Source organism: Martes martes (genome assembly GCF_963455335.1).
Source record: "Martes martes genome assembly, chromosome: 3".
Taxonomy (NCBI): domain Eukaryota; kingdom Metazoa; phylum Chordata; class Mammalia; order Carnivora; family Mustelidae; genus Martes; species Martes martes.
The window spans coordinates 134448966-134476095 of record NC_137890.1 but is presented as its reverse complement, the minus strand read 5'-3'; the positions used below and the strand labels follow the sequence as shown (position 1 = coordinate 134476095).

The window sequence follows — 27130 nt, the reverse complement described above, 5'->3', positions numbered from 1 at the left end:
TGCTTTCTCCTCTCTCTCTGGCTACTTCTCTGCCTACTTGTGATCTGTCTGTCAAATAAATAAAAGTAAAATCTTAAAAAAAAAAAAAAAAGAAATGCCCTTTAAAATTGGGAAGACAAACAACGACCTCCATAACAATGATGGTCCATATATTCCACGTGTAAATGTTAACATCGACTGTAGAGATCTTCAAGATCCCTTGAAAAATGTTAATATTATCTAAAGAAATGTATATAGTGTGAAAAGAGAAAAGAGATGATCTGGTCCAAATTCTGTAAAAATAGCTCTTACTGGTAATGATGTCAAATGCCTAAATGAGCATGTGGATCAGGGGAGAAAAGTTCCCCATTTCCAGTCTGCTCTGGGCAAAAGTGAGCGGAATGCGGGATCTAAATTTAGCAAAATGCTATCCTGGAACATTGTGTTTCAAATATTTTAGCAAGGGTTTTGAACTTACAAGTTTTATTTAAGTGATGTCTTACATAAAGACAAAATGGAACCAGAAGGAAGACTGCACACCAAACAACAAAACTCATGATACTAGTCACTGTAAATTTATGGGTGAATTGATAGAAAAGGAAAATAAGAATGAAAATCAGTAGATCATTCAGTTAGTGGTACATTCCATGTATTGTCCGACCTAAATCTGTTTTAGTTTGCAGTTCACCATTCCCGATAAGAGTCACATTTTCTGGTGATGGCTAGGGCACTCTGTGGTCATAGCACATTTGCAGTAGAACATCAAATTAATGCAAGGGGAATGAGGGTCGATGTTAAGTCAATTATATATTGAGATTTTCTACATAAAAGAGAACAAGATTTCTTTTTAAAAATTTTGACCCTTCAATTTTTCAATTTCAATTCTATGAATTTAAAATATAGTATTTATCCCTTCTATCCCAATACATATGAGAACAAATTATTCCTCCCCATCCCCCCTTTTTTAAATTCCCAACAATTAGGGGAAAGTGGAGGGAACATCTATAATAACATAGAAATGTATACATGAAAAATAGCTAGTTCTAAAAAATGATCATTCTTTGTGAGTTAATCATTTAAATTATTTATGACATCAAAGCTGGGAGGTCAAAGTTTATACCTAGACTTAATTTTTGTATGCAACTTTCTGAATTCTCATTAAAATCTTGGGTGGTAAATCTTATTTTTTTTTTCTAAGCTGAGAATTGCAAATAGATGATTATGCTATTAAGGCACCTCTGTACTGTCGAATCCAGCTTGCAGCATTGGAACAGCATGGGCTGGAGCTGTCTGGAGAGGCTCAGGAGAGAGCTCGTCCCCTCTGTGCATTTCTCTCGCTTGCTTGTGTGGACGAAGCCGACAGACTGAATGGATGACGACGTGACATGCATGTTCATGATCCAAAACAAAGCTCTAGTCATCCAGCCTCAAGGGTCATCTTTTTATACTATTTCTATTTTTGCTGATTTTTTTTTGTTTGTTTAATTGCATGTGCAATATTTGGATGTATCTTGATAGAATACTTACTGCACACAGTCTTAGATGAGAAGGTTTTTGTTTTGGTTTGGTTTGGTTTTGCAAACTGGTGATTTAAACAAAAGGGTGTCATCTTGAATTTTTTTCACTTAGAAGCTGCAGTTCACAAAAGATGTTGATTAGTCTTGAGGGCAATCCGTTGTGAATATTTTCAACTTAATATTAGAATGGAAAATACGTGTAGCTAAATGATTAAAGGACCTAATCTTGCCTAAAAATTATAAAACTATTCCTCCTCTACAGAAGGACTGAAATCAGAAGGATGGCTGGTTCTTATGTATGTTTATCATATTTTATATGGTGCAAGTCTGTTTGCCCCTTCACCAGCACACAAGTTGTTTGGTTGGTTGAAGACGGGGGAAGAGTGACATTTAGAGCCTTGGGAGAGAGATGTGCTACAATTTTAAAAGCATTTGGAGCTATCATTCACACTGTGGGGAGCCAAATACAAACTTGGATTTACCATCACGAACATCCCTGTAAGTGGGAGCTATTTTTCCTTGATTTTTGTTTTTGAGTGCTATTTCAGAGTAAAAGTGCAGTAATACAGGGGAGGGGAAAAAACCCTGATTTGCCATCTATTTGGAGGATTCTAACATTTTCTTGCATTTATTGGTTCTGTCTCAGTTCTGATTACTTTTTTGGAAATGCAAAGCACTCTGATTCTAAAATATTGGGTAGACCCCAGTATTGCCTGCCTAGTCGCTTGGGAGATCCTCTTCCTTTTGTTTGTGACTGTGTGTATGCATTTTATACCCTTCATAATTGAGTGTAAAATAACATACTGAGTATACAATAATGTAACATTGATTTAGCCATAGATAATAGATGGCTTTACATTCGACACTTAAGGTAATTTGGATTTTGTTCGTGGTCAGAAAGAAAATATCCCCAATTAGTTTTTACTTTTGTCTTGCCTCTCATTCACTCATGCCCCAAGATAGTTCCTTATTATCAATCTTGTGGAGTTTGTCCCGCTTGAATGATTTACTACTGCCCTAAATACCTTACTTGAGCAAAATAATGAAAGACGTGACTGCAGCCAGTATGTTCAGGAAACCTGAGGATGTATCTTAAAAGAATAAAAGGGAAGAATTAGAATGAGGAAGGATTGCTTTTAATAGGCTTCATTTTCAAAGAAACTCCTCCTCTATTTCTTGGTTGCTGGATCCATTTTCACTCCCGTGGTTAAGATTTGAGACCGTGTTGTTGACACCTGATCAAGAGGGGGCCAACCTGGACAATCATAGCAAGCTGGAAAGGACATGAGACTATGACCACAGGCCATTTGCAAAGACTAGGGCATATTTTGTATTAATCCTAGTAACTTTAACCATTGGAAATTGATGCGATACCTGAGCTATGAGGCTTATTTTTATACAAAATATTTTCTGGTAAAACTGGATTTTCTGTTTGTAAGCTAGACTTCATGACTTCATAACTGATTTGATCTTGATTTGTTCTTCAAAAGGTAAGAAACAGCATGCACACTTCCAGAGCCCCTGATTAATTTGGTGTGTATGTTTTAAAAAACAAGAGTTTTTATTGCTCAGGATTTACCAAATAAACAAGTTAATTTCAGTAATTTCATTTTGCTTAGACCAAATTTCCCCCAAATAAATGACAACTAAACTCAAAATTTGGACTTACAAATCATCTGGCATTTTCCTTTTGAGCACAGTACATAGGAGAGAGAAGTTTATTATTGACTTGAGACCCCCATGGTAGAATTAATATTGTCCATAATTTGCCCCTTGTTGACATCAGACTGGACCACAAAATCTCAACCATCATGTACCAAATTTAGTGCCAAAAAATGTAGGTCTGTTTACTGCTTTCTGCCTGTCAGGCTATGCCAGTGCTTTGCTGATAGTCGTTGACACTAAAAAGAACAAGTGCCTTGAGAGGGTCACTGGCTTGCTGCTCAAGCATTATTAGCTCCGGAGTGCTGCACTATGGTGGCATCAGTGGTCCAAGATCTGGTCTTCAATTTTATGGGCCCAGAGACAGGATGGTCTCTTGCCTGCAGAGAAGGCAGTCTCAGATGGAACGACACATACTAACCACATTCAGAAATGACTGACTTATACATCTGAAGCAAATCTGATTATTTTGAGCAAGAGATAAAATTAATGAGTCAACTGAATAGTCTTGTTGATCTGAGGGTAAATTCCAATTTGTATGAACAGGTTGGTTGATGAGTGTGGAAGTGGAGCAGAGTCAGATGAATTTTCTTAGAGCTTAATTTGATTGTCTCATCAAAGCATTGGCTTCCCAGGATGGTCTTGGAAACACGTGCCCAACTTTGAGTTTTGGCTTCCATTTCTAATCCACTCTGTTCGTGAACTCTTGATGTAATTTATGGCACAGATTATTTTATTTTATCCACTCACGTTCTTATCCTGGCGTTGTGAATTAGGCAATTTCTCAGTTCTCCTCCCCATTCACTTGTAAAGCATTATTTTAGGAAGGATATCTTCTGCAGATAACTAACATCGGTCACTCCGTGCTCTTTATGCCTTTAGTTTACCAAGATCAATTTTGTCGCCATAATATGTGATCATTTTACAGTAGCACCAGTGTACCCTGGTGCGAACCATAATGGTGTTCTCAGGAGCTGTGTCCTGGGCAGTATACGTAGTGCCGTGGCATTTAGACACTTCTGCTTCAGAGTGGTAACTGTGAATGGCATAAAAGAAATTGGGATGAAAGACACGAAAAAAAATCCAGTATCATGTATGAAAACAGACTAATTATTTTTCAAAGAAGTAGTGAAAGACACCTTCACCCCTTTTCTACTTGCTCTTGACCTCACAGTGGTAAAGTAAATTCTGAACTCTGTAGAGACACAAAGTAGAGTTCAATCCCTCTGCAAATGGCACAAATTACGAGGTAGGCATGTGAGGGAGGTTTCAGATTCCCTAGGGCAGATGTGCTGAGTGAATCTGGCCTGTTTTTCCCAGGCTTGAGGAACACAGACTCTTTTTTTTTATGACTTCATTTTGTGATGTTAGTCAAATTGGGGCCTGGAGGCAGGAGAGAGTCCATAAAGGCCCATTCTAGTTCTCCAATTCAATCATCAGAAGAGAGTCGTGGGTGGCTCCTATATTCAGAAAAGCCACATTTAAAATATCTCCCACAAGGCTGATCTTATAGTATTTCAAAGCTTTCCTTTTAAATATATTTCATAGGCATCTCAGTCATTGTTTTTACGGTGCTATTTATAATATGCAAATTCTAGGACAAGGATAAGCACAGGTTTGAATTATAAACCTTGGTGGATAGGAACTGACACCAATCCAACCCTAACACACTTTGACCATGTTAGCAATGCCAAGAGCCCAGGGGAAGGGACTCGACAGTCTGCCACTATCGTTATCCTCAAAGCCTTAGAAAACTGCTTCTAAACTCTGTCTTTTTGGGAAAAGGTAATCTGGCTTTTTGGGAAGTGGTAGATTCATATCACAATAGATTCAACCAGAAGATCGAAGAGTTCTTCTAATCTAAAAGTACAGGTACAAATCTAAATAAATGTTAAAAAGAAAATTTGTCTAGACTACCATGAATTACCTAAAAAATAAGTAATAAGGTCATTCATGGGAGATTTTTATAATAATTATTTTAAATGAGTTCATTAAAATCTTTTTTTTTTTAATCTGTAAAGTCATGACCTTGAAAGGTAATGTCTTAAGGGCATCATTCTATGATATCAAGAGTGAAAAAGGTTGAAGGTTATCACCCCAAAACCAGAGGCTCTCGCCTGCCATAAGGTGGTGACAGACGAGACTGTCAGATAGGATGGCAGATTACTAGGCAGGTTGTTGAATTTTTCCTTCGACAGTAATCTTTCACATTTTGACAAATTCTTCCCTGTTTTGAGATGATTTAAACATACCGTTATGAAGCAGTTCAGAGCTTTTAAATCAAAGTTGAAAATTGTCTCTGCTGCCAGGAGTACAAGTATGTGCAGTGAACATATACATAAATAAAATGGGAAAATTGTGTACACGTTTGAAAGCCTTTGCTTTCTGGCAATCTCCTCTGGAGAAGTGAAACAGTAGAGAAGAGAAGAAGTTGGGAAAATGAAATTCTTGCCCAAATGTCATATTTCGCTTAACTCTGTAAACTTCTGAGTCTGTTCATTCCGAGTCTGTTCATTCTGCCTTCATTTCTCATTACTGGAAATGGAGGCTCCATGGGGACAGGAATCCCCATCTGCTTCTTTCACTGATATATCCAATCATCTGCAAGGTGCTTGGCACATGGTAGGCCCTTGGTTTATAGTTATTGAATTAACCAGTTCATGCAATGAGATGAATCATAACAGCCTCTGTTTTTGGTTGGAAGGCTTCGCGAGGTGGGGCGGGTGGCATATGAGACAAAGGAACTTGAACCTCTTTGGAAGAAGAGTCTTATATAAATTCAAAGTGATACTGTAGTCCCTTTACTCTCAATGCTTATACAGTCTTATACAGCCTTCTAAATCAAAATCCTCTTTGAAGGCAGCAGCAGCTGACATCTACCAGAAGTAGTGTGAAACCAAGTCTCAGCCTCATTCAACTCCCTTAGGGTGGTTTCAGCTGTCTGTGTGACATGGTGGTTAAGAGCCTGGACCCTGGAATGATGAATCCCAGCTTCATTACTGGTTTCATGACTTTGACAATGTCATTTAACCTTTAGTGACTTGGTTTCCTCAAATGGAGACATGGGTAATACCAACCCAAGGAGATGTAAGGATAAAATGAGATAATTCATGTAAAATTCTTTGCATGGTATAGCACTTGGGAAGCACTCCAGAAATGTTAGCTTATAATTACTTGTTGCTGTCCAAGGATTTTTCCTCAATTTATTGTTTCTGTCTTATTTTCTACTTGAACATGCATATTAGTTTAGAAACAAAGTACCAATAACTCAGTGGCTTAGCACGACAGAAATTTCTTGTCCCACTGTTCTAGAGACTAGATTGAAATCAACATGTTAGCAGAACCATGCTCTCTCAGAAAGCTGTAGCTTTCCTGGCATTTCCAGCTTCTGCTAGCCCTAGGCATCCCTTAGCTTTTGGCAGCACACTCCCAATTTCTGTGTCCGTCTTCACATGGACTTCTCCCTTTGTCTCTTTATATCATCCCTCCTTGCATGTGTGTTTCCATTTTCCCTTTTTATATGGACACCAGTTGTACTGGACTAACATCCACCCTAATGACCTCATCTCGACTTGATCGCCTATATAAGGACCTCATTCCCTAATAAGGTTAAATCCTGCGGTGTTGAAGGTTAGAACTTAAACATATTGGTGGGGGGGGGGCGGGGGGGGAATGACATATATAAGAGCATAGTTCTGTATTTTACTCCCCAATTCAGTAAACTTTTCCTTCCCCAGTGGAGAAGCATCATATAATATGGCACCACATTGTGGGCTTTTAGGTTTAAGTTTAACTTTGTCACTAAGTATCTGCATTGCAAAAACTCGCTGAAATTCTGCAAGTCTGGCCTACTTCATAAAATAGAAGGACTGCATTAGATGATGTCTAGCATGCCTTCCAACTCCAAAAAGGTCATGTTCATAATGTGTGTCTCTCTTTTCCTCAACTACAGTGTGTATATCAGACTTCCATGATGTTCAATGCATCTTAGTGTCCCTATAACTAATAATAAAGGTTCTGATATATTTCATGATCATCTTCAATTGTCTCAGTGCATACTCGTAATAAAATCTCACTGTCTGTAATGCTATTTAAGTGTGGTTCTTGTCAAATGAAAGCTTTGTTAGATTTAAGTTGTAAAAATGTCTTAATAGGGCCACTGAGCCTTTTTTGTGAGTTTGTATTGCTTTTTTGAAATTTTCTAAAATTTGTAAATAGACACTTTTCTTTGCCAAGTGCCCTCAATATAAAAATAAGATCCAGAACATAAGAGTCTGTAGTGCGTCTTTTCTGACTAGAGTGTGATGCAACTCATGTGAAAACCATAAAACCAAAACTTAAGATGTTAAGGGAAATAAAATTAAATTCTGCCACTGATTCATAGACTACTGGCAAGTTTCCTGAAAGTTTGCTTAGATAGCCATCATAGAAGACTTAGAAGTCTGTTCCACTACAGCTAGAAGAAAATTTAAGAAAGGAAATAGAAATCAGCGCCTGCTCTCAGATATAACATTTTTAGTGTCTTCTAGCCAAAAAGGGTTGATTGTAGATTCAATATCATCAAATGGTACTTTCTAATTCTCCACCTCATCTGAAAAATGCTGCCTTGGGTGTTCACTGAATTGTTCCTTTCTCTTTCAGCTTCCTCCATCCTCAAAAGAGAGAAGCGGCTAAGGACTAAGAATGTGCATTTTAGTTGTGTCACCGTGTACTACTTCACCAGGAGGCAAGGCTTCACGAGTGTGCCCAGTCAAGGGGGCAGCACCTTGGGCATGTCCAGCCGTCATAACAGCGTGCGCCAGTATACTCTTGGTGAATTTGCAAGAGAACAAGAGAGGCTCCACCGGGAGATGCTGAGAGAACACCTCAGGGAGGAAAAGCTGAACTCTTTAAAATTAAAGGTAAAAAAAAAAAAAAATCATTATTTTATATATATATATATATATATATTTTTTTTTTTTTTGCAAAACCTCATATCCTTACCTTGATTTGGTTGAATTAACCATTTTCATACTTGTATTCATAGACCAAACTGGACATTTTACACAACGGACCACATGCTGAGGCTTTCTTTTTCTTTTAAGCAAAGACAGCAAAGTGTCTTCACTGAAAGCAATGTGGAAAACCTGATACCATTTTATTTATTCATTCCATACATATTTGTTATTCAGTACTATCACATTGTAGACCCTATGCTTGGGCTGGGCTAACTGGAATCAAAAATAGATGTGGTTCCATCTCTCCTGGAACTTTCTCAGTAGTAGGAAAGAAAAATATCAACCATGTAGACAAAATCAAATCATAGCTTCATTAAGTGCTATAAAGGAGAGTTGCAAGGGGTTATGAAAGTATGTAACTGAGAATTGGTATGGTCCAGAGGTCAAGGCGGTCTTCCTTAAGGAAGTGACAACTGAACTGAAATCTGAACATCTAACTAGGCCAAAGGGTTGGCCAGAGGGGCTCGGGCAGCAGCAAGAGCCAGACTGCCTTGTGCTGTAGGAAGCACAGTGAGCACACAAAGTCTAGGGGGGCTGGAACAGGGAGAGAAAGAATAGGTTATTCATAAAGTAGATTATACATGAAGGAGGCAGGACGGGGCTTTGTAGATCATGTTAAGGTTTTTTGTTTTTGTTTTTGTTTTTGTTTTCCTCTTCATCCTCAGAACATCAAAAGTCATCCAAGAGTTTTGAGCATGGGGTCCGGTTGGTAGGATAACATGATCGGGTTCATGCTATGATGTGAGGATAATTTGGGGGTAAGGGCTGCCATGCTGGTGGGAGACATACAGGGTCAGACCAGTTAAGAAGCTATCACAGCAGTCCAGGAGAGAGATGATGGGAAGTTAGACAGACCTGTGGTAGGGGAGATGAAGAGAAATGGACAGAGGGAGAAGTGTAGGAAGTAAAATTAAATAGTTCCTGATGACAGGCTGGATTTGAAAGGAAAGGAAGGGTCTGGTTAAGAATGAGTCCTAAATTTCTGGCTTACAAAACTGAACAGGTTGTGGGTAATAGTGCTTTTCTCTTTGAGGAGGATATGGCAAGGAATCCAGGAAGAGGAGTGGGTTAGGGCTGGGACTGGAAGGGAAGGGATAGATAATGAGATTATTTTGGGGCATCACTGATTGGGAGAGGATTTTGACTTACTAAAGAGATGTGGAGGAGGTGTCCAGGCCACATTAGAGATTAAGTGGAGAGAAACACAGCTCAGAAAATGTCTTTCATCCAGCAAAACGATCTTTAAATATGTACTGATCTATCAATCTCTCAATATATAGGAAACACTCTCTCATCGTTAGCTAATGACAAAGGAAATGTTTTTTAGGTTGTCCAGGATATTGAACATGAGGAGCCTCTTATTAAATATTTGAAGGACCAATAAGCATGCTTGTGTTACCTGTAACTTCAGTTCCCAGTACAAAGTCAGGCAGCAGAGGTGTGCTGTGTGTTTTAAAGCACTTTGTTTTTATGTATTTTGCAATTTATCTATCTGCCTTTTTCCCAACTATGTAAGAAGGCAGTTGCTTAAATTAAGCTGGGAACAACCTAGCCTAGAACATGTCTCATATTTCCTTTGGTGATATTTTTGGCAAATTTCATTGGAAGTCTCCTAAGATTTTTTTGGTAGCAATCCACTATTATTGTTGTGTTTCATGATTGCTTTGCCTATCGCTTGATTTAATAATAATTCTTAGATTTGCTTCTGAAATCCACCCTCTGCCTTTCTAACCCACTGTAAAACAATTCTATGCCCACTCCAAGAACAAAGTCACGCGCCAAACTCAATATTGGCAAAACAATAGTAAGGGCTGCCATTCATTAAGTGATTTTTATTTGCCAGGCATTCTGTAAACTTTATTCAATTTAATCTTAACAAAGACCCAGTGGGATAGGTAAATTATGAGACCATGTGTGCTGAAGAAAAAGAAGCACAGTGATGTTAAACACTGACTCACTCAATAGAAAACTGATTATATTATCCTGTTACTTCCTATTCTAAAATTAATTGATTATCCCTCCTAGGCATTGGGAAAGACAATCTCTGTACCTATAGGGAGTCGTACCTTTCTGGGTTTTGGTACTGTGTGCAGTGGTTTTTAACAGCTGGGAGACTATAATTCTATCTGAGAACCAGAAGATTTATTGTGGTGAACTTTGAAGCACATTATACATGTGATGAATGTTAAGAACAGCCGCACACCTACAGGAACCTTCTATATGAGGCAGTAATATATTCTGATATTGTAATTTTTATGCGGCTACTTTTATGTTTTTCCTTTAATAAGCTGAAGAAGAAAAGAAGAAGCAAAAAAAAAAAGCATTCTTCTATTGATTCATCCTTTTTTTTTTATTGTGCTTAGTGTTGGAAGTTGGAGAGGCAGTGATTCGAGTGGGTGTCATGGCTTGGTTTGTCATTGATAAGTGAAAACATGCAACTTTCCTTTTTGGTGAAGATATAAACAGAAGACATTTGGATATCATTGCTCCTTTCAAATGAATACCAAGCAAAAACATAATGGGATTCTAAGGTGATCTGATCTTAGCCTCTCTGTACTGAAAATATTTAGAAACTCAGAAATATGTCACATGAACCTAATTAAAGAATCATAGCAATGTGGACCAGTTTGCTAAAAAAAATCTGAGACGACCGAGTGAAGAAACAGTTGTATATTTTAATTATAATTCCTCTAGTATATTAACTTTTATGATTTTTAAAATATCATTGGCTATACTTGTCTAAGGTTTAGCTATCCAAAAATCTGAAATTAGCTATCCAAAAACATTAGCTATCCAAAAATAATCACTCGGATACTTGAAATTTCACTTTTAATGTAACATTTGTCTTGAAATATTAATATCTCTGGAGTAAGTAATAAAATAAATGTTGTTAGATTGATTCCATTATTTTGAGTGGGGCCTTAGGAGGGTCGCTGGCACAGACAGGGGTCAAAAGAGGAAACAAGGAGTGTTACAAACTTCATTTTGGCTTTGACTGGAGGAGGTCCTCTGTGAGTGGCAGTGAACTATCTATTGAGTAAGAAGAGAGAAGGTAGCATCAGTTAAGACACTTTCCAGAGCCCTCCCCATGGATATCATATACAACACCACAGGAAACTCATTGGACATGGAACTTAGTAGTTTCCTTTTTCCTTATTTGAGAACAAGCAGCCTAGAAGTTTCTCTTTCCACTGCATCTCCAAGTCATTCCAGGGTGTTTCTCTAGGTTCCAAATAGAGAACTCACTTATGCAATGGCACCCTTTCTGATGGGGCCTTCCTAGTGAAAGATTAGTAAACAGAAACATACACTACCCTCTTCTTGATGTTCCCTTATGATAAATGTTTTGGAAACAAAAAAGAATAGGAATTAGTTTCTCATTGTAAAATTGCTTTTTATTGAGTAATCTGTCTCTTAATCAAATTATGAGTTAGACACATTGGAAAGTAGTATATACAATTAGATGTGTAGAAGAAGTCCAATTCTATTTGGGGGTTCAGGTGTGTTTTTTTTTGTTGGTGGTGTTGGTGTTCCAAACTTTGTCAAAAAAAAAAAAAAACAATCAATAGAGAAAGCTAAATGAATAAAATGCTTGTTCCTAGAAGAAATAGCTAGCTTTAGATTTCTGAATTACAGAGAATAGTCCGTTTTCCCTGTCAAGCCCATTCAAACATGTCATACTCTTCACAGTAATCAAGGCAGTCATCTTAATACTATACTCTTTTCCAAATTAAGTACTTAGATTTCATCATCTGCACCACATTGTTGAACAATTACATTAGCCTTTATTCCCATTTCACATATATCTGTAAAACGCATTAGGCAGCCATTTATGTTCAGAAGAGCCTTGGCATTTCAGTTGCCTCTGGGTTATATCTCACTGGCTTCTACTACCTTGTTCTAGGAAATTTCATTTAGCTTTCACAGCTTTGACTGGCTCTCCGTCTCAACGTTTTTTCAACCTTGATTGTTCTTTTTCTTCTTTCTGAGATCAAGGGTCTGTCTCCACTCTGGCACCATTTACAATCACTTCCAAGAGTTATATAGTTTTCCCAATTTTTCAGTCATGAATGTGTTTCTGAGTGATGCTTGGTTGTTTGCTCTCTGTCCTCATAAAACAAGAGTTGCCAGGTGGTAACTCTTCCTTTAATAATCAACCTTTTAAAAAAATCTCTATCTAAATTTTCTTCGCCTGAAATCTTATGTTTATGGTCATGCTTTATTCACTTAGTGACTCACCCATGGGACGTAAGTCTCCACCTTCACCTCCAGCCCTGTTCCTTATATCCCTTCAACAGTCTTGTAATTTACTAACCTCTAGGTGACGATCCCAAATGCTCTAGAAGAGATAAAGGATTGAGGGTTTGTGAGAGATGGATGACACAGGCTGTTATCTCAAATCTATAGTTTCCAAACTTTTGGAATGTGTCTTTTAACTATTTTGCCACACTATAGTTCTTTATTAGATGGGTCAGAGTCTGGGGGTCATGGTATTTTTTTAAACCCATTTATCCCTACAGAACTTTTCTGTTAGACTCTGGAGAGATTGCTCAAAAGGATGGCGAGTGCAAGTGCTTCTGGAAAGTATCCCTAAATGGAGTCCTGCTCCAAAGCCAAATGAAAAATTTTGACATTTGCCAAATACGTGTCATGACATCTGCACAACCCATTTTGACAAGCATAGAAAAAAGACACCTAACTATAGCGATGGAGACTAAGACACTGTGCTTTAGCCCTAGGGCAAATGCAATACAGTTAAGAATATGTTCTTTCAAAATACTGCTGGTATTTTAATTGTAATGGAACAATTAAACATGTGTAACCAAATATTTACATTCTTCCTATACAATATACTTTGATCCTCTGGTTTCAGAGAAGTTGACTGAACTGATTCTCCTGATTAAACTAGAGAGTGCATCAACTTATAAAAGTTGCTCACTAAGGTATATTGCGCATGTATCTTCTCAATGGTAGCTTGAAATCAGCCATGATGAAACTATTTACACCATGGAACTTGACAAACAACAGATTAGAACTTCCTTTTTTTTTTTTTTTTTTTTTTTCCAGAGACACCATTGTTAAATATTTACCGGCACATTGTTGGATTCATTTGGCTTAACAACCACCAATAAAAGAAGCAGTGCTGGTCTAAACCAGAGGGAAGATAACAGAATATAGGAAAGTTTATATGTCTTATATGTTGATATTATCATCCTTTCTGGTGACTTTGGTGGTGGTATGCAAGCCACAGACACATTATAAATTCAGGTTGTTAAAATTCTTACAGGTTGACAAAACAAGCAAATCTGCCTGGTTCTTGGAGGGTATAATTAAATTGGTTCCAATTTGCCATCTGCAATTAACAGCTAATGAACAGAGAGTGATACTATAAGATTTGACAGAATAGTAAAGGAATATGAATATTTTTCTTTATTTTGCCAGAGAATTAGGGACTAGATTGTCTATCCAACTCAAAGCATAAAACCATGTCTAATACAAAGCCATTTACTGCACATCTTTGATGACCCAGAGCACATTGCTTTTGAGAGAGCCAATTCTATTTAGCCAGCTCTAATTGTTAGAAATTTCTTCTTTACATTGACCAGAATGTTGCCATCTATTTCTATCTTTTGACCCTAATTCTGCCCTCTAGGCACACAGAATGAGACCTGCCCCTGTTCTCCAAACTCCCAAGTGTTTGAAAGCAATGGTGATGGCTATGCCAATATTTGACAAGTGGGTTATGTGGGCACCATATGTTTCTTTCCGTAGGATTAGACATCCTCAGTTCTTCCCATTCATCCTCCTAAGGCATGGTTTTCTGACATTTTTCACTCCCGTTACATTCCCCTGGATATAGTGCTGTTTGTTGATGTCTACCTCAAAATGTGGTATTTGATCTGGACATTGTACTCCAGATGGGACCTTTCCAGTATATAGGAATGTGTTACATTATCCCCTCCCAGGTTGTGGATGCTCTATCCCTGAGTATACACTAAAGAAGCAGTAGCTTTTTAGACCTTGATCATTTTGTGTGTTCACATTAACTAAGTAAAAGTAAGTAAAAGGGCAACAACAAAAAGCAAGCAAACAGGGGTACCTGGGTGGCTCAGTGGATTAAGCCTCTGCCTTCGGTTCAGGTCATGATTCCAGAGTCCTGGGATCGAGTCCCGTGTCAGGCTCTCTGCTTGGCAGGGAGCCTGCTTCCCTTTCTGTCTGCCTGCCTCTCTGCTTACTTGCAATCTCTCTCTCTGTCAAATAAATAAATAAAATCTTAAAAAAAAAAAAAAAAGCAAGCAAACAAACATAGTCCAGGTAAATTGGGTCAGCCTCATCACATACCTTAAATCTTTATACATCTCCAGGCAAGAATCCTGTTTAGTGCTGGACAGGACACACAGAGTGATCAATAAAATCTGTTCTTTAATTTGAATAAACCTGATCTTGTCATCCTCAAGTATGATAAGCCCACCCCTTAGTCTTCATCCAAGATTAAAAATTATATTTAACAAGATGGGGTCAAGTTCAGGGTATCCTCTCAGAGCAGTGATCCTCAAGAGGAAAAGAGGACTCTCCCCTTCATCATCCCTCCATGACCTCCGATGAGACTTGTTGGTGTATGTGCCACACCCTGCTTCCCAGTCTCACCAGTGGTGAGAAAGAACTGAGCATTTCTGTTATTCCCTGTTATTAAAGACATTTTCAACTCTTCAAATAACTAAACATTCAAGTATCCAACCATACTTACTAATCAGTTGGCATTTTCCCCTTTTATGTAAAGAGCATGAAAAATTTTGCCCGAGCATCACAGGATTAGATCAGTGGTTTTCTAGTTATGTTCCATGAGGTCAGGGCTCTATATCTTATTCCTGCTTTCGTTTATTGTATAGTTTGAGGTTCTGCATGGAGCTTAACTTGACAAATGGACATTCTCGCTTTAGTGAACTCAGACATAACTCCAGTGGTCACTGCTCTCTTTCTTCAAATGTACAGAGACCATCTGTTTAAATAACTCTAGAGTATTACCTAGAATTAGTTTTTCTTTTTAAACAATTCACTCCCATTTTTTTAAAACGTTTTTTAAAGATTTTATTTATTTATTTGACTCTCGAGAGCAAGAGAGGGAACACAAGCAGGGGGAGTGGGAGAGGGAGAAGCAGGCTTCCTGCTGAGCAGGGAGCCCAACATGGGGCCCGATCCCAGGACTCTGGGATCATGACCCGAGCTGAACACAGACGCCCAACCGACTAAGCCACTCAGGTGTCCCATTCACTCCATTTTGATCATCTTTTGATTCCTTTCCCCATAGCACCTCACACATATTAGACTGACCAACCATAGCTTCAAGCTTTTTCATTGCTCGAGAGCATGAATGGCCTGGACCTGGGGATTCTTACAGAAAACAGCCAAGAACTATCTCACTGTCTTCCCACTTCTTTTTTTTTTTTTTTTAAAGATTTTATTTATTTATTTGACAGACAGAGATCACAAGTAGGCAGAGAAGCAGGCAGAGAGAGAGAGACGGGGAAGCAGCTCCCTGCTGAGCAGAGAGCCGGATGCAGGGCTCTATCCCAGGATCCTGGGATCATGACCTGGGCCGAAGGCAGAGGTTTTAACCCACTGAGCCACCCAGGCGCTCCTCCCCACCTCTTTTTTATATGTTAAATCCTTACTAACATATCTTTTCTCGCATTTCTGGTTTGAAGGTTTTCTCGGTGATAGAGCCTGTGGAATCAGAAGAGGAACTAAATAACTCTTCTTCCTGTCTTTGTCTCTAGCCTTCCATTTCACTTGTCTGTCGTTTCCTCCTCCCTGCTGCTTCTATAACTTGCATACATATTTCGTTGCTCTTCCCACACTATATCACATTTATTGCATAGTTATCTCCACCAAGCTGGAAGCCCTTTAGATGCCAGAACTGTCATAGATCTGTAAATTCTGACACTTGGTACAATGGCGACAGTATAGTGATTAAGCATGCATGCTTTCATTCACTCACTCATTTGTTCAAAAATATGTATTAATCAATTACTGTCAGACTGCAGTTAACAAAGGACTGGGGATACAGTATCATACTTAGTCTCTGTTCTCAATGCATGCACATTATGTTGGGGGAAATATACGTGAAGCTAATCACCAAAAATATTATATTATTACAAAATTAGACAGCATACTGGGCTAATTAATTGCAGGCCAGGGAACATGAGTTGGAAGTTAGCTGGGAAAGTTCAACAGTAGTAGCTATCACTTGGACCAGCTTCTTCTGCTGCCATCTCCATTAGAAAGTCCACCATCACATGCTCACAAAATGGGTGCCCAGAGAAATGTCATTAATCTTCAGCTTGCTTCCTCTTGTCTTCTGTTCTGAGCTCTACTCCTCTGTGTCTCAATCATATTTTTCATTTCTGAATGAGCTAAGTCTAAGGACACTTATACTGCTCTTTTGTCTGCTACACCATAGCACTGGGATCAGTGCTTGGAATGTGGCCGCAGCCATAACCTTTTTTTCCTTCTGTATAGAGTTCTACTGTTCCCCTAAGAATTCTTACCCTAAACTGCTCTCAAGAGCCTGACTTTAGCTCTGAGGTCAAATAGACCTGAGTTTGATTCTCAATACAATCACTAGCGAGACTTTGGCAAATTATCTTCTCAAGGCTCCTGTTTTCTCAACTATTAAAAAAAAATTTTCATAAGATTGTTGTACAAATTAGATGAAATAATTTATATAAAGCATAGAGCCTAGTTACTGGTTTTCAGTATATGGTAGCTTGGGTCATTCTCAACATCATTATCATCACTGTAATAGGCAGTAATCAGTGTTTGTGGAATTGAACTATTTTCACATTCTTATTTCTTTCCACTATCTTTTTTACATGTGCTAATAACTCTTTAATGACCAGGAGACTTTATTACTAAGAATACCTTTTAACTGCTGAAAAGGAGTACTTTTATTTTTGTGGGTTTTTTTTTTTGTTTTGTTTTTAGCATTTTAGTCAATCCACGTTTTCAGTAGTGTTTCCCTCTCCATAATCACTTTGCAATGAAATAGGTCTTTCAAGTAATTAATTCATCCAAAATTTCATTTCATTGGAATTTATGGTGGAATTCACTCTACATAACATGGGAAAAAAAAAAAAAAAAGAGGGGAGTGAATGCTGACTTTCAAATTTGAGTCCCTTTTGTTTTGTACTTGATCTAAAGCAGTCTGAGAATCATTCCACTGCTCCTGACAGTAATGTATCCCATCCTTCACGTGTATTTAGCTGGGCAAAGGTTTTACTCTTTTGGGCTTATGAAATATTTGTTCATACTTTTTGGTACAAATCAAATAGATTTACAAAATTAAGATGTTTGGATTCTATGTAAAGAAAGTTATAGTCCTTTCAATTATAGAATGAGTCTGGGCAAGTTTATATAGTGACTCAAGAACTAAGTCTTATCTTAATTATCATTCTGGAACAAAGCAAGTACATACACACACACACACTCTGGAGTCTTTAACCTTGATATCCTTCTAATATATATAAATAAATGCACACACTTGTAGGATAAATCTAAAGACCAAAAATCAAACCATGAGTTAGGTCATTACTTATCACCTCTAAAGTGACTAAAGCAGGGGAACAGAGGAGCTACTCTCTAGAGGCCTATAATTTATTTACTTTTTGTCCTTTGCTTATGGACCAAGACAGGAAGTGGTCCTGTGCAAATCCAGTCATCTGAATAGTAGGCCATTAAAAACACCATGCTTTGTTCCATCTCAGACCTTTGAAACTATATTCTTGCTCAGTGTGGAATGCCTTCTGCCTCCAGTTGGTCACCTCACTACTACTCCGTCTTCAAAGTCAAGCTTAGATGTGGAAGTCTTCCCTTCTCACCCCACCACCAGCCCCCCACTAGGTGCCCTGTGTTCACTCTCAGCTAGAAAATTCCTATGAACTGGATTAAAATTACTAGATTCCTCATCTCTTTCCTCCAACCCATTGAGATCAACACCTGCATCTTGTACTCTGACATAGCTAATGCTTACACACTAAGTAAGCACAAAGACTATTCAATATACTTTAATATATAAAAGTATATATATAAGTGTATATATATAGTGTATATTATATGTAAGTGTATAGATGTAATATCGTGGCAATTAAGAGCACAAGCTGTGGAGTCAAATATCTAAGTTTGTGACTTGCTGCCCACCCTATTTCTTGTGACCTTGGACAAGTTATTTAGCACCCTGCGCCTCAGTTTCCTCATCAGCTAAATGAGTACAATAATATCTACCTAATGAGATTTTTGTGATGCTAAATGAGTTCGTGCAGGTAAAGTGCTTGGAGCAACACCAGGCACGCAGAGTCAAAAACTGCTCTTATTAATATCATTGCTCTCATCCCATCTCTCTCCCACCTCCCTTTCATCCTCAGCTCCAAGCTCTCTCTCTCTCCTTTTACACACACATGCACACAAAACCAAAAGCAGGTTTGAGGACAAGCATTATTTGGTAGTTAACCACAGTGTAATTAAACCACATTTTGGCAAGTTTTTTTTTTTTTTTTTTTTTTTTTTTTAGCTCTTATTCCCAACATTACTTTGGGGGAAGAGTTACTGAACTAATAATGGTCCACATCCCAGACTGTCTTCTAAGGTATCTATCTCAAAAAAGAGCATTCCTTTGAATGTGCTTGTTAATCTGTATGCATTTTTTTTTTTATAAACAGGATAGGTTTTTGGATATATTGTGTTTAATTCCATGTACGAGTTCTAGCACTGCCTTGTCTACCATCAGAAACTAGGAACCTGGAAGTACAGGGAAAAGAAAGCGTATTAAATAGCGGTCAGGGAATCAGGTACTAAAGCATGTTTTGGAGAGGTCGCACAATTAATCTGGGTCTCGTTACTATATAAAATAAGGAAGGTGCATCTGATGAACTAAAGCCTGAAAATTCAATGAATCTATTTTGAGATAGAGAAAAGACATTAAAGGTAGCACTCATGTTGACAGAGAGATAAATGTTATATATGCATCTTATGGAATCTTATCCAGCCTTGAGATATCCTGCCATTTGCGACAAACGGATGGACCTTGAAGGCATTGTGCTAAGTGAAGTAGCAGACAGAGAAAGACAAATGCAGTCTAATAGCACTGATATGTGTAACCTAAAAAAGCAGAACTCCTAGAAATAGAGAGTAGAATAGTGGTTGCCAGGAAAGTAAGGGAAATGGGGAGATGTTGGTCAAAGGCTATAAACTTCCAGTTATAAGATGAATACGTTCTGGAGAGCTCATGTACAGCATGGTGACTGTGGCTTACAATACTGTGTTACACACTTGAAAGTTGCCAAGAGAGTGCATCTGAAATGGTGCCATCACAAAAAAGAAGTGGTCATTACGTGATACGATGGCAGCTACAGCTAATGCTACAGTGGTAATCATTATGCAGTATATAAGCGTATTAAATCAACACATACAACTTAAGCTTACAAAACATCCTATGTCAATCAAGTTTCAATAAAATTGGTGGAGAGAGAAAGAAATGTACAAAATGAATTTCTTGTGAAGATGGGTAGTAGAGTAGAGAAGTCAGGAGAAGCAGGTGAGGCAGTCTTGAAGACTTTCTGGCTTCTTTGCACCAGATCTTGAGGGCATGATGGACATGAGTTATGCCCCCAAATAGGGAGCTCACTAACTGTTTTCCCTATTGCCCTGATATGAGAAGATGCTTTTGAAAATAATCTAGGTAAAGCACCAATTTTAAATAGCATTTAAAGTTAGTAGGTTTGGCCTGGGTTTTAAAGGAACAAATGGGCACAGACTGCAGGAGGGGTTGGGGAGGTAAAGAGTCTTTCTCAATGGCTCCCGCACCAGAAACTGTGAGGAAGGGGAGAAAAGGCAACTGACTAGGATGAACTCAAATATTTCCAGTCTTCATTAGAAATGGCAGAGATGGGGTGCCTGGGTGGCTCAGTGGGTTAAAGCCTCTGCCTTCGGCTCGGGTCATGATCCCAGGGTCCTGGCATCAAGCCCCGCATCTGGCTCTCTGCTCAGCGGGGAGCCTGCTTCCTCCCCCCTCTCTCTCTGCCTGCCTCTCTGCCTACTTGTGATCTCTGTCTGTCAAATAAATAAATAAAATCTTAAAAGAAAGAAAGAAAGAAAGAAATGGCAGAGATGAGGGGTGCCTAGGTGGCTTGTCGGTTAAGCATCTGACTCTTGATTTTGGCTTGGGTCGTGATCTCAGCGTCCTGAGATCGAGCCCCACATGGGGCATGGCCCTCAGCAGGGAGTCTGCTTGGGATTCTCTCTCTCCCTCTGCCCCTCCCCCTGCTTGCACTCTTCCTCAAATAAAATAAATAAATAAAACTTTTAAAAATATGGCAAAAATGTTAGTGGGGAGGTGAGGAGGAAACCTTGCCAGATCACCTCAATGTTTTTTTTTTTTAAATTTTAAAGATTTTATTTATTTATTTGACAGACAGAGATCACAAGTAGGCAGAGAGGCAGGCAGAGAGAGAGGGGAAAGCAGGCTCCCTGCCTAGTGGAGAGCCCGATGTGGGGCTCGATCCCAGGACCCTGGGATCATGACCTGAGCTGAAGGCAGAGGCTTAACCCACTGAGCCACCCTGGTACCCCAAGATCATCTCAGTGTTAACGTGAGATTTTGCAATCTAGATTAGGCCCCCGGCAGGTTCCTGAAACAAGAATGAAAACAGTATGGAGCTCTGTGTGAAGAGTTTTTAGATTCTTAATTGAATTTTTATCTTGAAATGAAATTGTTTATCGTAATTTAAATATGTGGGAGTAAGAGGCGCAGATTGTATTTCTAAGAGCACTTATATTTGGAATAAGCATCATCTCTAATTTATTTGAGGTAGCTTTTTTTAAAGTTTTTAGATGCCAATTGGTAATTCATATTCCCCTAACAATTTTCACTAATATGTGAGTAGCCTTTTATTTTTATTTTTTTTAAATCAAGCCCTGTTGATATAAAATGGAGGGGTTTTCTTTGTTTTGTGATGTTACCGGTTGCTCGAGGGAGCATAAATATAGAACACGGAGATTAAGCAGGAAAAAAATATTAAAAATGAACCATGGTCTCCAAGTCCTGGCTGTTCTGTGTGAGCTATGGAGTCAGACCTTGACACAGCTCACATAGACAGGCCAAGAATTAATGAAAACAAATCTAAATGCCACAAAGGTGACAAGGCGGGAAAGGCAATGCTTCCTATTTGTTAATGCAGCTTTACCTACCACAGAGGATTGAGTATGTGCTAGGTAATTACACACCTGAATTTCCTAGAAAATCAGATATTCACAGATAGAAAGATGCTTATGCTTCTATGAGCAAATGAGAATGAACAAAAATGATAACAGCAATCAATCAAAGTAACATCCTAGTAGTGGACATCACAGAAACATGGAAACAGGTTAGCCAATACGGCATAAAGAAATGCCAACAAAGGAAATGCATCGCAGATCCCACTGAGAAGCAAATCCCCATAATGGGGAATGCCCATTGTTGCAAGAACACAGACTTAAGCTCTGAATTATTAAAAAAATATAATTTAGTGGCTCTTGAAAATGCGGTTCAGAGGCCCTCTGTAATACACTTTAATGTACAGTTCCTAATGTATTGTTTCCTCTTCTTGAAAGTGAAGACCAGTCTTCTGTTTGTTTTCCAGTGTATTCAGAGTTTTCCGTTTGAGGTTTTTGGTCAATAATAAATATTTTTATCTAAATGTTGGACTTTCTTCTATGAAGATCAAAGAATGAAGTCTGATGTCTGAGTATTTTAATTGTGTAGACACTGAACTGTTATTAAGATGAAAAAATAGCACGGGGGTGCCTGGGTGGCTCTACTGGTTAAGCGTCTGCCTTCAGCTCAGGTCGTATCTCCGGGTCCTGGGATCGAGCCCCACATTGGGATCCCTGCTCAGCGGGGAGTCTGCTTCTCCCTTTGCCTCCACCCCCCCCACTTTCCCCCCACCCGGCTCTCTTTCTCTCTCTATCAAATAAATAATTTTTTTAAAATAGCATGGTAATAATTATAACTAATGAAGTTTATGAAGTAACAACTTTACAAATTAAAGAATTAAAACGGCGTCTATATTTAGAGCAAGCCCTTACGGAGTTTCTACATTTATTCCTGTGCTGCTTCTCAGTATGGGTTCCTCGCTCACACTCAGAGAAAACACCTCTCAGTGCTCTTCTATGAAGGAAACATAGTATGTGCTGGTGTAACAGTAAGAAGTGAGCTACTGACTCAGGGTTTACTGATGGATGAAATTAATTTAGAAAGAGATATAAATAGAAGCACATAGTCGTAAGTAGATGAGACGTAGCTGTCCACAGGAGCTATGATGCCGACGCTATTGTTTAGGGCACAGGTTCAGGTGGAGTCCTCTGAGGGCTGGGTTTATTGTTTGGCTGCCCATTGGCGAGAGCCTGCCGGCGCTGCCCTCTGTTCCCCGTCTTTCTGACAGCACACTGACCTAACTGATTACTTCATATCCAGCCCTCATTCTTGGAATGTTCTGTAGGGTAACCATGTTTGTAGTCCCAACAGCACAGTGCAGCACGATGTTATTTCCTAGTTCATGGTTTTGCCGGCGTCCCAAAAGACGGAATGGTTATTTCAAGGACATGTTTGCTGATTTACGCGGCAGTGGCTTCTGCTAAGATGCTGTCACCTCTGAACAAGGACACATTTATTCCACCATCAGAGCTGCCCATCACGAACTGAGTCTAAAGATAGCTTTCACTGATGAGCATGTGTCACCGTTGGCCTTTTTTGCATCGCACTGGCTAAAAACTCTAACTCCTTACATTAGGGGGTTAAGAGTTCCAATTAAGTCTTCAGTTACCAGTGAATGTAAAAGCCTATCATTTTGATGCCTCCCTTTTTCTTTCCTGCGACTTCTCCAAAGAGAAAAATAAATTGAAATAATAGGACCCACCAACACTCCGGATCATGGGACATGATGTTTTATAATAGTTTTAAGTGTCAAAGTAGGGATTTGAGACCCTGCCGATGCTCAGTCTGTTTGCTGCTTCATGTTTCTAGATGACCAAGAATGGCACAGTGGAATCTGAGGAAGCTAGCACTCTTACCGTGGATGACATTTCGGATGACGATATTGATTTAGACAACACAGAGGTAGACGAGTACTTCTTTCTACAACCCCTGCCGACGAAGAAAAGGAGAGCACTGCTGCGGGCCTCGGGGGTGAAAAAGATTGATGTGGAAGAAAAGCATGAGCTGCGCGCCATCCGCCTGTCGAGAGAGGACTGTGGCTGCGACTGCCGAGTGTTCTGTGATCCAGAAACATGTACCTGCAGCCTCGCAGGCATTAAGTGTCAGGTAAGGATCTGGGTTTCAAGGACTCCAAAGAGGAGACCTCATATACCACCACCCCCCGCACCTCCCCCCGCAATGTGGAAGAGAGAGAAGTTTCTCCCCTACAGAAAGAAGACCTATGGTTCAAGAAGAGAGAGAGATTAAGTCAGGGACGTTTCTGGGTGTACATAATACGCTGATACATGTATGATATGTGGGAGAGGCAGCCCTAGCTGTAGCTTAATCCATCAGAATCCCGTCCTCTTGGATTCGTGTATTGTACCAGCTTGTTGTGGGTTTTTACAAGCACTCAGAGAGATCGTCACATCTCTGACATGGGAGTTCGTGTTTTCTGATCCATCTATGGTGTATGAAATGACGACAGTTTAGAGGTGGCACGCACGGGTGCGAAAGTGACAGGACTGGGCCTTAAGAAAATGGAATTCTACTCCTGGCTCTGCTTTCTGCCAGCTGTGTGAAATTGGCAAGTCAGGTAAGCTTTCTGGGCTCAGTTTCCTTATCTCAGAAATGAAAGGGCTGGACTGGATCGGCGGTTGGCAAACTGTGGTTCACAGGACAAATCTGGCCTGCCACCTGTCCCTGTAAATAACATTTTAGTGAAGCCCAGTCATTTTGCGTCTCTTTGTTTGTCTGTTTTGGTGTCATCCGTGGCTGCTGTCATGATGTTACGGCAGCAATGAGTAGTTGCCAGGGACACTGTAGGGCCAACAAAGACGAAAATATTTCTTTTCTGGCCCTTTACCCAAAACAAAATAAAACAAAACCAAAAAAAAAAAAAAAAAAAGGAAAAAGAAAGAAAGGAAGAGTTTACCAACCCTTGGGCTAGATGATCTTCAAGTCCCCATTCATCTACATGATTTATGCTCTAAGATTAGTGAAGTGTCATTATTTTATGAGGAAACATGCCTTTTTTTTTATAAAGTCAGCCACTCAGGCAGGCCAAAAAAGAGGATAGTTCTCATCCGTTAAACAGTTGCTTAAAGTGGATTAATAGAAAAGGGATTAATGAGTCAGAAAGCAGCTATAGATTCTGGCTCTGCCCTCTGCCCCTACTTTTTACTGAAACCAGGAGACAGGGCTGGAGTGTGCCTTCTCCTCTGTGGCAGAGGAAGGTCCCTGCGCCTGGATAAGGCTGCAAGCAGAGACAGTTCTTTCTGGGTGCCTGTGCTCTGATCGGCATACAGCTGAATTGGTAGCAATTAGCAAATGTCTTAGGAGGGCTCTTGGATTGCTGAGAAGTACACCTATTATCACCTGAGTGACGAGTTCAGTCCCGTGACACTTGGTGAACCCAAACACTCTGCTGACGGAGCCCGGCCGCTCTAATTCTGGAGTATGGTGACATGAACATCCCTTTCCCTCAAGAAGCTTGTAGTCTCCTGGAGTGAGGAGGAGAAAGGGGAGAGCCAGGACATAAATGCATGGGTCCACCAAGCAGAGTCATAAATGGGCACAGCTGTCCCAGTCCTGCAGGACACATACATGCACCGTGGACCGGGGATCCAAACAAATGGAAGGAAAACCAACGTGTGGACAAACTGCTGGGCTTCAAGAGACCAAGGGGTGTCAATCTGGCCATGTCAGGCAAAAGGTTCATTTTATAATAAGCCAAGAAGAGGGGGTTGACCAGTATGGAAAATGGCATCTAATTTAGCTTAAACATAGCAGACAGGGATGGGGGCAGTAAGTTGGTGTCGTTTAAAATTGGGCGTGTGAGCCCTCCTGCAGTGGAAGTGAAGGGAGCCCGGGGGAAGGAGCGACTTTGAAATCATGGGAGCAAAAGACAGGGGGGAGGGTAGAAAGGAGAAAAAAGAAAGCACAGGAAGGGGGTCAGTGAACTAAAACTCCACACTTAGAACCGGAGCTCATTTTTAATTTGAATACAGGTTTTAAGCCCCGGCTGACTCCCACGTTTGAAGTCTTCACTTCCCCTCTTGGTTTCTCTGCAGCCTGCTTGTCATTTGCTCTGGCGCAAGTGGGATTAAGTCATCCCAGATTCAGAGGGGTTGCGGAGAGGTACTGGCGTTTTCCGTGGTCGGGGAGAGTTCCACGGGGCTAATCTGTGTTCTTCCTTCCAAGGTGGATCGAATGTCTTTCCCTTGCGGCTGCACTAAAGAAGGATGTAGTAACACAGCAGGTAGAATTGAATTTAATCCGATCCGTGTCCGGACTCACTTTTTGCACACAATAATGAAACTCGAACTGGAGAAAAACCGGGAGCAGCAGGTCCCCACGCTGAACGGCTGCCACGGTGAGATAAGCGCTCACAGCAGCTCCATGGGCCCCGTGGCGCACTCCGTGGAATACTCCATCGCAGACAATTTCGAGATCGAAACGGAGCCCCAGGCGGCGGTGCTGCACCTGCAGTCGGCCGAGGAGTTAGATTGCCAAGGAGAGGAGGAGGAGGAGGAGGAGGACGGCAGCAGCTTCTGCAGCGGGGTCACGGATTCCAGCACGCAGAGCCTGGCGCCCAGCGAGTCAGACGAGGAGGAGGAGGAGGAGGAGGAGGAGGAGGAGGAGGAGGAAGAGGAGGAGGAGGAGGACGACGACGAGGACGACGAGAAGGGGGGCAGCTTCGTGGAAGGTTTGGGTCCCCATGCGGAAGTCGTCCCTCTGCCTTCCGTCCTCTGTTACTCCGACGGCACAGCCGTCCACGAGAGCCACGCGAAGAATGCTTCTTTTTACGCCAACTCTTCGACTCTGTATTACCAAATCGATAGCCACCTTCCGGGAACGCCTAGCCAGATCTCCGAGAGCTACTCCGAGAGAGATCCTGTGAAGAGCGGTACCCTCTCGCTGGTGCCTTACACCATGACCCCGGAGCAGTTCGTGGACTATGCCCGCCAAGCCGAGGAGGCCTACGGCGCCTCCCACTACCCGGCTGCCAACCCCTCTGTCATCGTCTGCTGCTCCTCTGCGGAAAGTGACAGCGGCGTCCCCTGCAGTAGCTTATACCCCGAGCACAGGTCCAACCACCCTCAAGTGGAATTCCACTCCTACTTGAAAGGCCCCTCCCAGGAAGGGTTTGTCTCCACGTTGAATGGGAACAGTCGCCTTTCAGAGCACCCTGCGGAAAATTCTTTGAGTCTGGCAGAAAAGAGCAGATTGCACGACGAGTGCATCAAATCACCCGTGGTTGAGACGGTCCCCGTGTAGTAGCCGAAATGCTTCTAGGACCGCCTCTTCTCTCATGGAAAGCCCTGCATTTCATTGGATTTCCTGGGCCCCGTGGTGGTTTAAACTGAGGACCAAGAAAACCCCGGACTGTGGTGAATCTTCCTGACTGTATTTTGTTTTCTCCTTTCTAGCTGCGTGACTGTGGCATTGCACAAATACAGTCTCTATGAGGATTTTAAAAGATTTCCGACTGTTTTGATAGAAAAATGCTAATTTTAAAAAAAGCCTATCTCGCAGTTGCCTACCTGTCAAACTGTGTGAAACCTGTCAAGCTGTGTAGATCAGAGCTCCAAGTTTTGGATTATCGGGCCTGTGCAAGATTGTTAACTAAGACTGGGAAAGAGTAAGATTTAGAGTCCTAATTTTCGATAAATCTGAAGATGACGGTGACTTTTTAATGTAAAAGTAATTATTGTAAGAAAAAGATTTAACCGTTCCATGTGTATTTT

The 27130-nt window shown here is 40.3% G+C and overlaps 1 protein-coding gene across 2 annotated transcripts in view; it reads left to right on the top strand.

Annotated features, from left to right (window-relative positions):
• CSRNP3 (cysteine and serine rich nuclear protein 3) overlaps positions 1–26660 on the top strand; it is a gene marked incomplete at both ends in the record, with an annotated part of 173988 nt that extends 147328 nt beyond the window's left edge. For both annotated transcript variants that reach the window (XM_080798426.1, XM_080798427.1), the window contains 3 exons: positions 7800–8059; positions 23211–23507; positions 25584–26660. In XM_080798426.1, coding sequence (XP_080654552.1) covers positions 7800–8059; positions 23211–23507; positions 25584–26660 — 1634 coding nt within the window. The remainder of the gene's footprint in view (positions 1–7799; positions 8060–23210; positions 23508–25583) is intronic.
• Between the last annotated feature and the right edge of the window lie 470 nt (positions 26661–27130).